The sequence below is a fragment of the Hyperoodon ampullatus genome (assembly GCF_949752795.1).
Source record: "Hyperoodon ampullatus genome assembly, chromosome: 9".
Lineage (NCBI taxonomy): Eukaryota > Metazoa > Chordata > Mammalia > Artiodactyla > Ziphiidae > Hyperoodon > Hyperoodon ampullatus.
The window spans coordinates 34,704,085-34,719,313 of NC_136922.1; the positions used below are offsets into that span (position 1 = coordinate 34,704,085).

The window sequence follows — 15,229 nt, forward strand, 5'->3', positions numbered from 1 at the left end:
AGACAGGATGAGTATTACTGACCTTTTGCCTCAGCCTCCAATATGACTTGGCATGGCACTGTTAGTGATCCTACTTTTACTTCAAGTGTTGATGTGGGTTTTTTTGCATTAATTTTTATTTTTTAAAATACTGCGTTTGGGGGCTTCCCTGGTGGCGCAGTGGTTGAGAGTCTGCCTGCCGATGCAGGGGACACGTGTTCATGCCCCGGTCCTGGAAGATCCCACATGCCGCAGAGCAGCTGGGCCCGTGAGCCATGGCCGCTGAGCCTGCGCGTCCAGAGCCTGTGCTCCGCAACCGGAGAGGCCACAGCAGTGAGAGGCCCGCGTACCGCAAAAAAACAAACAAACAAACAAACAAAAACTGCGTTTGGGAATTCCCTGGTGGGTCCAGTGGCTAGGACTCTGTGCTTTCACTGCAGAGGGCCCGGATTCAATCCCTGGTTGGGGAACTAAGATTCCGTAAGCTGCGTGGCACAGCCAAAATAGTAATAATAATACTGCCTTAAATTATTACTCCTCTTGATTACTGGGTTGCTTTTATTTCTCCCCACCTCTCTGAAAGTTTTGTTCTTGAAGTGGGTGTCTCACTTGCCTGACCCTAAGTCCCTGCCCTTCAAAGATCCCTGCTCACCTGGAGGGTGGCTTCATGTAAAATAGATATTTGAGCAAAAAGACTTGCAAGACATGAAGGGGTAGGCTGAGTGGATTCTGGGGAAGATGAAGAAATGGCAAGAGCAAAGGCCCTGGGGCACCAGTGTGCCTGAGACAATTAAGGAAATGCAAGGAAGCCATGAGTTAGCAACTGAGATGAGTTGAGAGGTCATAGGGAGGTCAGATCACAGAGAATTCAAACCCATGCTTTCACCCTTTAACAAACCTTAGAATCACCTGTGCTTCTTGGTCCTGATTTAGCGGCTCTGGGGCGGGGCCTGAGAGTCTACAGTTTTAACAAGTTTCCAGCTGACGCTGATCCTGTTGATCCACATGAGCAACAATGCAAAGTCCAGACTGCTATAAGCTCTTGGGCCCTTACTCTGAGTAAAAGGAGAACCAGTGCAGGGTCTGAGCAGAAAGTGACATGTTCTTTCTCGTGTTTCAACAAGGATCACTCTAGCTGCTGTGTTGGGAATAGGTTCTAAATGGGAGTCATATAGAAGCAGAAAAACCAATTAAGAGGCTGCTATATTAACACAGGCGAGAGATATTGGTGAGCTGGACCACAGTGGTAGCAACGGAGGGGAGAGGGGAGCTGATTCTGGGTATGTTTGAAGGCAGAATTTGCAAGATTTCCTGACAGAATGTATATAAAGTGTGAGACAAAGCCAAGAGTCAGGGCTGACTAGGAGGTTTTTCTCTTTTGGGCATCTGGAAGGATGGAGTTCACATCCATTATTCTGGGAATAATTCCAAACAGCACAGGGTGGGGAACATCAGCTCAACTTGGAATGTTAAGTATGAAATGTCTATTGCACACCAAGTGGAATGTCAGGAAGGCATATGGGGCTCTTTGGAATTTGGGAGACAGATCTTGCCTGGAGAGAAAAGCTTGGGAGTCCATGAAACATCGTAAGCCACAGTTAATTAGCCAATTATGTGAGCCACTGTGGATACTAAGCAAAGACAAGCCTTGAGAATTTTTTTATCTAAAAATCTATAGTCTTGCCTTAGGGCCCCTTCATTCTGAATTTAAGCATTGTCCATAAAGAAACCCAAGTGGGGCTTCCCTGGTGGCGCAGTGGTTGAGAGTCCACCTGCCGATGCAGGGGACACGGGTTCGTGCCCCGGTCCAGGAGGATCCCACATGCTGCGGAGCGGCTGGGCCCATGAGCCATGGCCGCTGAGACTGTGAATCCGGAGCCTGTGCTCCGCAACGGGAGAGGCCACGACAGTGAGAGGCCCGCGTACCGCAAAAAAAAAAAAAAAAAGAAACCCAAGTGACATCTTGAGCGTGATGTCCTCACTTTTTTCCTCCCAATGCTCATATCCTCAAGCATAATTAAATAAATGAGAATCTTCCAAACCTGTTAAACCCGTGAGGTTCTGAATGTTCTGTGCCTTCTATAGATGTGCTCAGGGACAGCTTACTCTCTTTCACTTAAACATTTCAGAGGGCTGTGCAGACCCTGGTATTGAGGTAAATTCTGAGGAACTGGAAAGAGTTTTGTATCTCCTGTCGCCGTACACAGACACAGTAAGAATTCCAATGAAGAGTGCTGCCTTGCCCTTCCAAGGCCAGCTGATGGCAGCCTGGATTCACAGGGCCAAAGGTCATTCACATACCATGTGAAATCCTTTCATCAGATTCAGTTCAATAAAAATCTCTTGAACACCTGCTACATACTGAAAACTCTCAAGTGCTGAAGACAGAAAACTCTCTTCCTAGTTATCTCCATGAAATCAACTAAAACCATGTAAATTCAACAGAAGAGGAGTGAAACCAAGGTAGAACTGAAGTTGGGGGACAGAAGCTTTAGTTAGCCCAGAGACCGCAGGAAAACACCTCCTTTCAAGAAGACAGCAGAAGAGACTCAGGAAGGAGAAGAGGTGTGAAAGATGGAGATTGACAAATCATTAGTAAAAAGTATGTTGGCAATTATTCCTATATTAAATATTGGCCTTGGCAAGACTGCTTTGGCTACTGAAATCTGGTTTACTGATACTAACCCAGTGTTTCCCAGAGTTTGGGGTGCATTAGGGTCACCTGGAGATCTTTAACAACTACTGCAGCCTGGCCCCCACCCCCCCCAGACATTCTGATTTAATTGGTAAGAGGTGTGACCTGGGCCGAGGCATGTTAGTTCCCCAGGTGGTCCAAATGTTCAGCAAAGTCTGAGAACCACCGCTCTGGTTCTTCCAAACCTAGTCATTTGGTACGTTGCTCCTCAAAGCTGGTTCATGAACAAACAGCATCAGCACCAGGTTAGAAATGTAGACTTTCAGCCCCACTCCAAACCTAATTTATCAGTTTGCCTTTAACAAAATCCCTAGGTGGTTCTAATGCACATTAGAGTGCCAGTAACACGGGTTTAGAGAGCATTTCTCTGACTTAAGGGGAGAGAAAGAGGAATTTTAAGTCAGTCACTCCTAATACATTTCCATTACCCTTTCCCATTATCTAACATGAGTGCACTTAGAAACTAACAGGAATCTGAAAAACTGATAATACCCCTTTCCAAAGGGTAAATTTGTCTCTATTCTGAATATGAAGTTTAATACCTATAGCTAAGTACCGGAGCCTATTCAATTCAAGCTGCTTTTTAACTTCCATTATTTAGAAAGAGAGGAAAAGGAGGATCCTGCAAATTACCACCTGTTGATCATTAGCATCAATATCAGCTCATTTCAGGAACAGTCTAAATACTATCATTTTCCGTCCACCTAGCTAATGAGATGACTAGCTTCTAAATTCTCTTTTTAATAGCCAGAGTTGTCCTGAATAATTCCAAGTGTCATAAAGATAAATGAAAGATTAAAATATTAAGGATAGACCAGTACCTCGTCTAGGAAAGCAGTTACATGTCCAAGAGATGAGGCAGGTAACTCTCCAAATAAAACTGTTTGAGAGAAATCATTTACTCCAATGTTTTCAGTACTCTTCTTGGCAATATAAACAAGTTTATGTTTTGCATCTCTTGGAATCTGAAACAAGAGTAACATAATTATTTTAAGTCCACAATGTAGCTTCCATGTTAACAAGCAGGATTTGCTGTATCTAACTTATAAGTAGATTGCTAGCATAAGAAACAAAACCTGGCATCTTACCTACCTTTATAAATAAGATTGCTCCACTGCTCTTCTGCAAAGTTTATACAATTTTCTTTGTTCTTTTATAATGTTAATTTCACAGTATTATTGGTGTGGAACGTCACCTTTCAAAAGCATGTCAATTAGGATCATCATATACCATAAAGTCTCATAATTAAACAAATACAGGAAGAAATTAGAATGTTTCCATCTTAGCAAAGGTTATTCTTTTGTATAACATTTTCTTGTTCAGAAGTAAGCCAAACCGAGATAAAGACCAAGAGGTTAAATTGTATTTCTATACTCAAAGCAGTGTTTAATCAAGATATTCTAACATTTCCAGAAATATCAAGTCATTTCTTCAGATATCATGACTGTTTAACTTAAGTAATACTAAACTGTTCTTGTCCACTCCACTGACAAACTTTCAAAATTAGGAGAGTAGCAAAACAAAAACAATTCTGAACTCACAAAACCCTAAGGCTAACTCCAGTTACTCTCTTTCTTCTCTGGGATCCTATTTCCCCGCCATTATTAAGACCACATCTAGTGATGATGGCATCACTTTACAACATTGACAGTGAGGCATCTCAAGATTGTAAATCTTGCTCCAAAGTCTTCGCAAACTCTTTAAGTACAAATGCTGTGATCGTAGGTGATACGTTAACCTTCAAGCGTACCAGAAGTCTAGATTTAAAAAGGTAAAAGGAAAAAAAAAACAAGGAAAAAAAGGAAGAGAAAAGGGAGGGGGAGGGAGAGGGAGAGAGAACTGTCCTGAGCGCAGACTGCCGGGCAATTCTTTTTTAAAAGGAGTCCTAAGTATTATTCGTTGGGATGCAGTGTGGCTGACAGGCAGACTGAGCCATGACAAGTGATTTGGGCTCCACCAAACACCACATTTGCCTCCGGAGTGACACAAGAGCGATTTAAAGGAAAGTTATCTGGCAAAGAGAACCTACCTCGCGCCTCACGCCCAGGCAGCTGAAGGACGCGCTGCTTTTCCTGCTTTATCCGGGTGGAGCAGGCCCAAAGACTGACTTCTAGAAAACTAACCAACAGCCGCTTAACAGCAGAGTGGGCGCACGTGGGGGACTCTGTGGACTCTCGGCAAGCCCTTGATTGAAGTTTAAAGCGCCCGAATATGTGCCCCGAGAGAGAGAACCCAAGGAAGCACAACTGGCCTGTCCCGCTCAAGTGTCCGTCAGGCTGGGCGGGAGGCGTGACCTGGTTCCCTCGCCCGTCGCCCCTTACCTGTTGCGACGCCGCGAGCCGCTCCACGGCGTCGACGCTGAACACAAGGCAGGCGGGGCTGGGGCTCTCCAGAAACTCCCCCAGGACCTGCCGCTTGTCCTCGCTCTCCAAATGCTGGCTCCATTTCTCCTCCGGGAGCCCCAGCATCTGCTCCAGACGGCCGCCGACGAAGCGCACCCGCGCGTCCTGGGCGAAACTCCGCGCTCTCGTGGCCGCCGCCACCTCCTCGTCTTCGTCCTCCTCTTCATACACCACCAGGCCCGCCGCCTCCGCCCCGGCGCCCGGGGTTAGGCGAAGGGTCGGGACCTCCCGGAAGCCTCTCGCCTCCCGGGCTGCCTCCTGGGCTGCCATTCAGCACGTCTGAGGGGACGCGGGGCTGGCCGGCTCCACGCGCGCGCCCCTGCCCAGCCCCGGGTAGGCGAGGCCACCTCCACACTCGCGCTCCGAGAGGCGCCCACCTCTTCCAGCGATCACCGGGAGCGCGGCCGCTAGCCCCACACCTGCTCCCAATTAGCAGCCGGCGTCTGCACGCACTGCGAGCGCAACGCGCCTGGCCTTGAGCCGCCGCGTCCCGTTTCCAGGGGAACGGCGTCCCCGCCCCGGCCCTCTGGGGGCGGAGTGAGAGCCGAGGGGAGCAGCTTTCTGGAGGGGAAGAGCGTGCCCTCGACCGGCGTGAGCCACTCAGCGGCCTCCTCCGCTGCCCTCTGGCGCCCTGGCACACTGGACATCTTGGAGCTCCCGGGAAGGAAGAATCGCAACCCAGTATTGATTAACTGCTGTGTTTTGAGCAGCGCTGGGTTGTGCTGAGCTCCGTGCTAAGCCCATCCCCTTGATTATTTTATTTAATACCTAGAAAGGCAGGGCTTCGACTGGTCAGCTTATTTAATGAGCAAAGAAACTAAGTCACAAAGTAACTAAGCAACAAGGAGATGGTGGAACCGGGATTCAGGACTCGGGCCGAGGGCTTCTAACTTACCTTGCCCATAGCTGTTAGAATGTTTCCAGAAAAGAGCCAACACTGCCAATTCAGCTTTCCTAGTTGTGGCAATCCAAGATCTAGGTATTCAAAATCCTGATTCTGAACCTCACCTGCCACTTACTGGGATGTTAATACACCCAATGAAAGAATGCATGACGTCTTTGTAAAGAGCAAAGTGCTCTGAAAACATATAGAATTATTATTCAATCCAAGAGTAAAAGCTCACAGGAGAAAAATTCCAGATTAGTAACAGTCTCCGTGATGTTGAAATGGATTTCAGTATGGTCTATTAATGACATTTGTTGAGACTGAAGTAGCCAGAATTTTGAGGGGCAGTCCTCAAACTAAAGTTTTTTTTAGTCCTTTCCATCTGTTCATTTCAAAGTAAAAACTTCAAACCCCTTGTTTCCTATAGGAACTATGAAGGAGTGTTGCCCTCAATAATCCATTATAATAACTGATTATTGGTAAATAGGTTGTATCCAGCAAGATTTGGTGCCTTAACAGTTTTTCTTTTTAGGATGTCAATTGTGTCTGATAACCACCTGTAAGATTTTCTAGTTATATCATCAGACGCTTGAATGAACACAGGCTCCTGGAAAGCCTTTATAATGAACACAAGCTCCTGGAAGGCTGTTTTATATAGTCCAGAGCAATCCTTGGGGCACCCAGTGGCTACTAAGCAAGCCTGGAAATCACTGTAAACACCTTACAATGCTTCCTAGTCTCTCCTCTCACGCCTATATTCTACCTTTGCATCTCCTACCCCAGAGACACAGGAATTCTGTAAATAAGAGTTGAATTAAATTGAAGTGAAGGGCTTCCCTGGTGGCGCAGTGGTTGAGAATCCACCTACCGATGCAGGGGACACGGGTTCGTGCCCCGGTCTGGGAAGATCCCACATGCCGCGGAGCGGCTGGGCCCGTGAGCCATGGCCGCTGAGCCTGCGCGTCCGGAGCCTGTGCTCCGCAGCGGGAGAAGCCACAACAGTGAGAGGCCCGCGTACCGCAAAAAAAGAAAAAAAAAAAAATTTGAAGTGAAAAACCACTTTAAAATTCAGAAAAATTTAAATCATAGTGTTATTATTTAAGTACAATTTTCAAAAAGGTACATAGTAACTCAAAATATAGAATGAAGACATGTCAAAGATGTCTTCAACTCATTAATGAGGATATCAACAAAATGGTGAAGTTGGTTCCAGGAGAATCAGAGAAAGAGATTCACAGGCAGCGGAGAAAGACTATTGAAATAAGGTTGCTAGGTTAGACACAATACTCCTTAATGTCCTATAGGACAACATAATCTTGACTTCCGTTTTGGGTTTTTTTAAAAAATTGTGTATTTCAGAAGTAACTCATATCTGTAATGAACAAAAATCTGCAGTTAACTGCAATTAACAGAAAACCCAAGTAATAGTGGCATACAATAAGAACATTTATAATCTCACCCAAGAAGTCTGGTTGTAGAAGAGCCATGGGTTGGTTAACACAAGGACTCTGGGATGAGACTGTTGTTCGTCTCCCTTTTCTGTGGTCTCCAACCGGTCAGTTATTCTCCTATCATGGATGCTAAGTGGCAATCATGTTTTCTAGCATTCCTTGCAGGTGACAAAGTCCAGAAGCAAGAAAACAGCATCTTCATTTTTGCGTAAAGAAAACTTTCTGAAGCCCTCCAGAAGATGTTCCTTTTCATCTGATTGGCCAGTATTCCATCTCATGTCCATAGATAAACTTCGGTTTGTCAAGAGAAATGAGATCAAGATCCAACTCCAGCTTCCTTTTAAGGATATGCCCAGTAGGAGGAGCCTGAGCAAAATCTGGGTTCTGCTAGTGAAGAAAAAGGGTAAAAACTGTCCATTTGGTAGTCAACCAAGAAAGGTATGGATGTGTTTTTTCCTCAGATTTCCCCATAAACGTATAACATCATGGGAAGTATCTCTTTACACTAACACAATTTCCCAAGAATTATGAAGACTTTATTACTTTTTTTTCCCCCTAAGTGTGGCTAAACATTAAAAGAACTTTATTCTTGGAGAAGCCTGGACTAAGGTCAAAGGTCAACTTGAGATTTTGGAAGGAGAAAAAGGAAAACAGGGTAAAATTGAGAAAACTATGTGATTTGAGGAATTTTACTGTCTGGATTTCCAGAGATATCAAGACAGAAACAAGTGGGTAAAGGACAAATATAATGGGGGAGCCCCTGTTGAGGCCATCAGATATGTGCCATGGTCAAGAGTGGGGGCAGAGAAGGGTTGTACACCAAGTGAAGAGACATGGAAATCAAAGGCAGGAATGTCAACTCATAAGGTCAAGGCCATTCAAAGCAGATACACAACAATAGTTAAGCTACAGTTTCTTACCACTGCTAGTTTTGATTAAAAAATAAATAAATAAAAAACAAAAAACAATAACAAAAAACAACCTAAAGCATCTTTGCAGAGTCTAAGCATGAATTTAGGAGATAGAGGGGGAAATGTAATAGAAAAACAACAATAGTTAAGCTACAGTTTCTTACCACTGCTGGTTTTGATTAAAAAATAAATAAAAAACAAAAAACAATAACAAAAAACAACCTAAAGCATCTTTGCAGAGTCTAAGCATGAATTTAGGAGATAGAGGGGGAAATGTAATAGAAAACCAACAGATTTGTAGGAAAGAATAATTTTGTAACATTCAGAGAGACAATTCTGAGGTGTACTGGAAATGACTGACAGAAGCAAGAAAACAAACAACAAGGACCACAGGACTCTCTGGAGAGGAAATCCTCACCAGTCCATAGTGTAATCTCTTCCTGTACCTGTATGATGTACTCTACCTTGCATTATAGTTATTTGTGCAGCTTTCTTATTTTTCCTTATTAGCAACAAAGCCCTTTGAAGGCAGGTGCTGTCAGGGACTGTGCCATTTATTTATTCTACTCCCTGCAGCATCTAACACAGAACCTTCAGCAATACTACCGTTCGAATATTTGTTGAATTGAAATAAGCACTTCAAAATAAAATGCCAACGAGGGAAGGACTTCTGTAACCCAAAAAATTTTAGTCAAGGAAAGGGTTAGAGCCTCTGAAGGGAGAAGAGAAAAATAAATGTGTAAAAAGAGATGAATTAACTTAATTAATTAAGAGAACAGAAAAGAAGTTTTATTTCTGGAGCACTAGTTCCAGAGAAGGAAGAGGATTTAGAGATTAAATAAATTCTACAAAAGAATATGAGAGTTAAGTTGTAGGGAGTATAAACACAATTATTTCTGAGTATCTCCTACATCATATCAAACACAGTATTATTTCTATTCCTGCTTGTTAAACCTTTCTTTGAAATCAGAAATGAGGAGAAAGCTCAGAGAAAGTGCTCAGAGTTGGGCACAGGTGGGAATTAAATGAGGATTCGAGATCCCTCCCCCCGTGGAGGCAGCACACACATTTGTCTAGTGCTCAACAGTTTACAAAGCCCTTTCATAGGTGCTACTTAGTGGAGAGAGATGTGAGGAGGAGAGCAGTGTGTTTATATCAGGTAAATCTGCCTTTCTCTTTTCTATTTACATTGCTGATGTACCCATTGTAAAGCTGCTAAGCTTTCTTCCTAAACCAGTAAGCATTGTTTGCATTCTTGCTTTTCTCCCTAAATATATATTTATATTCCTAATATGAATTCGTAATATATATATTCATATTCCTAATATGAATTGTTCCAGGATACAGAATATCACATATAATTTGTAATATCCCCAAATCTCCAAGGATTAGAATACCCTAATTGAATGCCCAAATTCTACCAGCACCAAGAAGTCCCCAAAGCTTTCCCAGCAATTCCAGCTCCTTACAGAGAGGGCATTCTCTGTGACACACAGCAAGGTTACTTGGGCTGGGAAAGGTTAGAATTAATAAAACATCCTTTCAGTGCACACTAACAGTTCTTTCCCTGTGGCCATCCAAACCCGTAACTCCCCATGTAAACAGACAATGCAAATAAAGTAATCTCCTGTGAATCTCAGTAGTTTGATCCTGAAATGGTCAACAAAACTACAGTTGGCAAGCTCAAGGTGTTGGGGAAGAGAGGGGACTGACGGAAGCAGAAAGGAAATAAACATATCTTGAAGTGTAGTTCATTGATTCTGTGATGCACCTTTTTTCACATTTTAACATCTCTGCAATCGGGGTCTGTCTTTTGTGGTCTGCGAAGAGTCATGTCTGTGGTCGTTATTACTGCCCATACATCTGCAACAAGACTTGCAAAATGGAACATTATTGGCACAGAAGAAATTCCTGGAGGTAACAGTGGAGCATTCTTTTAAGAAATGCTGCATCATTAATACTCTTCATGGCACACTTTGGAGTATAAACCTACCTGTCCACTGTTCACATTCAGCTAGGACGCCAGTATAGCCACACTGGTTATTAAAATGCTGAGATAATTCCATACTGGAAACTAAATAGCCACTCTGGTTCCCAATCCCCCTACTACCACCCCATGACCTCCCCAAGATCTAGCAACTGAAAGAGTAATGCCAGGGGGGTGGGGGTGGAGGGATGGATGGGGGTGTGGAGTATAGGATGGAGAAACAGGGAGGGGCTCTGGGACCTCCCTCCAATCAATCCCTTCTGATTGATGGGTGCTGTGCTGTGTCTGTTATTAAAATTTTTGACTGTTATCTCTGTATCTATAATAATCAGGAACAATAATTATTGTTACATTCTTTTGTTTACAGGGAATGAACTGAACTTGGAATAGGGTAACTCTTAGTCCGATAGCTAAATATGTCTAAATTGGTTTTTTTTTTTTTTTTTTTTTTGTGGTACGCGGGCCTCTCACTGTTGTGGCCTCTCCCATTGCGGAGCACAGGCTCCGGACACGCAGGCCTAGTGGCCATGGCTCACGGGCCCAGCCGCTCCGCGGCATGTGGGATCCTCCCAGACTGGGGCACGAACCTGCATCCCCTGGCATCGGCAGGCGGACTCCCAACCGCTGTGCCACCAGGGAAGCCCAATATGTCTAAATTTTGATTGGGTGCTGTAGATTCTTGAGAACAAAGCAATGTCCTCTGGATTCACAAGCCTGATGTATTTTAGGCCAAGTTACAGCTCACCTACAAAAAAAATAATAAAACAGAGTTATTTTTTTAGAGATCATAATGACTTTGAGAGTATACTGAACAATGCCAGAGTTAAAAGACATATTTAGTTAGAGGCATAAATACTTAAATCATAAATCTGATCAATATTTCTATTAGAACAAAATGTATAAACTGAAGACAAATATTTTATTTGAATATATTCTCTGGTGATTATTACCTCTTTTCTCATTGCATTAATTCTTTAAAGAATTTGTTAAGATCATGGATTTGAATAAGGATACTATTTAAAAGAAAATTAATATTTTAAGAACATTTTGTAAACAAGGTAACACTTTTCCTAAAAATACAGAACAATAAATCTTAGATCTACAAAACGATCAGTAAAATTCTTTAGGAAGGTTTACCCTTTTTTCTTCTCCTATTTTATGTCAAAGTCTGTATTTACAATTGGACATAAGAATAAAAGTACTCCCAGTTACTTATGGAATTGGTGGACATACTTACTAGACTGTTTTTTTTTCCTTCTTTTATTAGTTTGTTGATGTATTTTTTTGAAGCATAATTGACCTACAACACTATGTTAGTTCCGTGTGCCCAAGATACTGATTCAATATTTCTGTATGTTAAAAAATGATCACTGCAGGCTTCCCTGGTGGCGCAGTGGTTTAGAGTCTGCCTGCCGATGCAGGGGACGCGGGTTCATGCTCCGGTCCGGGAAGATCCCACATGCCGCAGAGCGGCTGGGCCCGTGAACCATGGCCCCTGAGCCTGCGCGTCCGGAGCCTGTGCTACACAACGGGAGAGGCCGTGGCGGTGAGAGGCCCGCGTACCACAAAAAAATATATATATATATATCACTGCTTACGCAGACTTTTAATACAAATTGACATCCCCTGGATTTTGAAAAACAAAACAAACAAGAAGATAAATGAAGAACTGAGGTTCTTTTCATAGGACCCATAACCCTGTTCTAGTCATGATTTACTCCATAAAAATGAGAATTAAAGGTTATATATCATCATTAGAATAGGGAGTAATTTTCTAACAATATTACCTTTCTGTCCATATAATTATAGAAAATGAGAGGAAGCGACTGTAATACAAAACCATAGTAACTTATAATTCTGACTTACAAACTGCAATTAGAAATATATATGATGCTTCACCAAACATGCACACACACACATATTTCACATACATATATATATTTGACAAAGAATAAGCTAACATAAAAGCTTCAAAGACATAACACAGTTAAAGTCGTAACCATTTACAACATTGCTGAATTGAGTTGGAATCTTGCTCTTTGCCTTTATACTATTTTCCTCAACAGTGGTTTTTCAAACATGTTAGGGTGACCAAACATTTCAAAGCCATGATGCCCTTTAGAACCATGAGTTACTGAGGTATTTAATTCCAACATAAAATTATACAAGCTAGGAACAATTTTAACAGCAGAAAATATAACCTTATTATGGCTTCCACATCTCAAAAATAATACTATCAGTAAAATATTTATTAAACCACATTTCATAGCGAGATAATAAATAACACAATTTGAGCCAAGCCAACCATCTAGAAAGGTATGCTTCAAAGACGAATGAGTGTGGGAGACAACTGCTCAAGTTTAATTTCCTCCTCTTCCCTGTAATTTGCTTTTGTCTGATCTTAGCTCCCAGGGTCTGACTTCTTGGCTCTCTGATTCTGACTCGAGACTTGTTCATCTTAACCTGGCCCAACATGATCTGAGCCTTGGCTGCTCCCTGCGGATGTGGGCTTACTGCACTCCCATCTCTGCAAGTGCTGGCCAGCCCATCCTAGGAGTCGAGGAAGGGGATCTTGAGGTGCTCTAGAAATCTAGCCAAGGAAGAGATGGAAGGAGGCAGGATTAATACAGAAAAGAGGAACAGCATCCCTTATGCCTGAACCTGGTGGCACACAATATGTGCTAAATGGACTGGCTGATTGGAAAAAGCATCTCTACAGGTTAGCTTGGGAATGAAAGAGGCAAGTCAGAGTTAAGAACAGGATCTGAAGCCCAGTTAAGGTAGTGACATGGAAGAGGTGCTGGAAGTGGAGGGCAGCAGCTAGCGGAGGTGCCTCTGAGCCTGGCAGGGCACGAAGCCAGTTTGGACAATTTATTTCTTTATATCTTATCTTATTCCGCAAAAAATCTGAAAAGCTAAGTGAAGATAGCTTAGAGCTCATAAATGCAGAGCATCCTATTCTTTTCTGAACCAAGTCTGAGAGGAAGTTGTCTAGGATAAGAAAAGGTATGGACACCAAACTGCACATTGTTTTTTTCATGGTTGCAATTTAACAGGGAACTGAAAACATAGGCGTACTTTTGCCCTGTAAGCTCAGGTTCATTTTGTTTATTTAAGTGTATCTCTAAACATAGGGGATGATTTTAGATATAGAAAATTTTCCACACGTTAACAACAAAATAAAGGTTTTTGAACAGCAGATGGGCGGATGTTCCTGTTTTTCACTATTTGGTTTGCTTCTTGTTCACTCGTTTGGTTATCTGCTATCACTTAGGTAGGCATGTAGTTGAAATTAAAATTTTAAAATTAGAAAATAACTAAGATTTGAAACTTTAATTTTGCTTAGCATTGGGAAAAGATGACCATCATATAAATCTGAGATAGAAACTAGCTCATAGGTAGTTTGGGAAAAAATGTACAGTTTTATCAAGAAATTCTCACTGAAATTTCTCTTTTTTAAAATGGGATATTGAGCATTAACTTTTCAACATATTGGTACCCAAAGCATTTCAAGATTGGTCCAACTGGGAACTATTCCATCCTCCCTGCCCCCTTTTGGGTTGAGTTATGATAACAATAACTTCTATCTATTAAATACTACTGTGTCAGAGGCTTGAGAGTTACCTTATTTGATCCTCTTAAGACACCTACGAGGTATTATTCCCATTTTGGAAATGAGAAAAAGAGGATGCAGAAGTGGTAGTTAGACAATTTGCCCAAGGTTGTGTAGGAAGTGGCAGAACCAGGAATCAAGCCCACACTCCTCAGCCTCCCAGTTGGTGATCTCTGTGTCACACGGCTTTGCTTTTACCAGGGTGCTCAATGCTCTGCGTTATGAGCAGGCCTTTATCTCCATGGCAAGGATGCACCGCCACCTCTTACCTCTCTCCTGCTCTCCTTGTTTTTGGTCCCTCTAGACTATTGCGCTTTAGCTGTGGTCCAGTCAGGCATAGGGTTCATCCCTTTTGCTGATTCCCCTTCCCCCAGCTTCCTCTCAGATACTGATTGGCAAGGTTTGCTTCCTCACTTCCAGTTTTACTCAGACATCAGTTCAGGGAGGCTTCCTGACACCCCTAATTACAATCGCAGCCCCAGCACTCTTCACGTTTAGCCTACTTGTCCCCGTTGCCCTTACCACTTTCAAATCTGCGTGTGAACTCTGTGAGGGCAGGGGATAGGGCTTTTTGTCTTCTTCTTGGTCTGACACATGGATTAGTGCCTGGTACCAAACAGACCCTCAGTATTTGTCCAATGAGTGGAGACTCAAAATACAAGCCTATTAGTCATCGCTATCATTAAGTCCTGAAGCAAATTAATTTCCAGAAGGGCTAGATAAAAATGTAGTTTTATGGAAACTATTGGTACAAATCTCTTATTATACAGAATTTTAGGGTTTGTGTGTATTTTTAGGCCTATCTGTATTACTTGCAGTCTTTCTTTCAGCAGCTTTAAAAACAAAATAGTTTTATGCTGAAGTTTGAACTTCCTAATCCAATCCTAATGTTATAGTGATATATAGCTAAAATGTTACACACAGCATATATTTTATCTATATACATGTACTTTATTTTATTAAAATACATATAGGAAACACAAAACCCTGTGGATTATGTTTCCACTGAACAAAAATTTTTAAACAGTGCCACAATCATGGAAAGGGATTACTGTTAACTAGAAACACAGCTACTGTTTCCTTGAAAAAAATTTTACTGTGGTAAAAATATTGTTTTTATGGAACATTTCAAATATCATAAGCGCATGTGAAAATTCCGCTTGACTATCACCCAATTTTCCTGGTTGACTTCATAAGAGAATGTACAATGTACTTAAGGCTTGAGTATCTGTACTTAACTGTGGGCAGCATAGTGATGCATGATTTATCAGGAAAATACCTTTTCTATTTAAAGAGAATAGATTT

General features: G+C 42.3%; 1 protein-coding gene across 1 annotated transcript in view; it reads right to left on the reverse strand.

The window, feature by feature from the left end:
- Nucleotides 1–5,346, reverse strand: part of DNAH11 (dynein axonemal heavy chain 11) — a gene marked incomplete at its 5' end in the record, with an annotated part of 313,916 nt that extends 308,570 nt beyond the window's left edge. The window contains 2 exons of the mRNA XM_079711490.1: nucleotides 3,496–3,639; nucleotides 4,996–5,346. Of these exons, the coding sequence (XP_079567616.1) occupies nucleotides 3,496–3,639; nucleotides 4,996–5,346 (495 nt within the window). The remainder of the gene's footprint in view (nucleotides 1–3,495; nucleotides 3,640–4,995) is intronic.
- Between the last annotated feature and the right edge of the window lie 9,883 nt (nucleotides 5,347–15,229).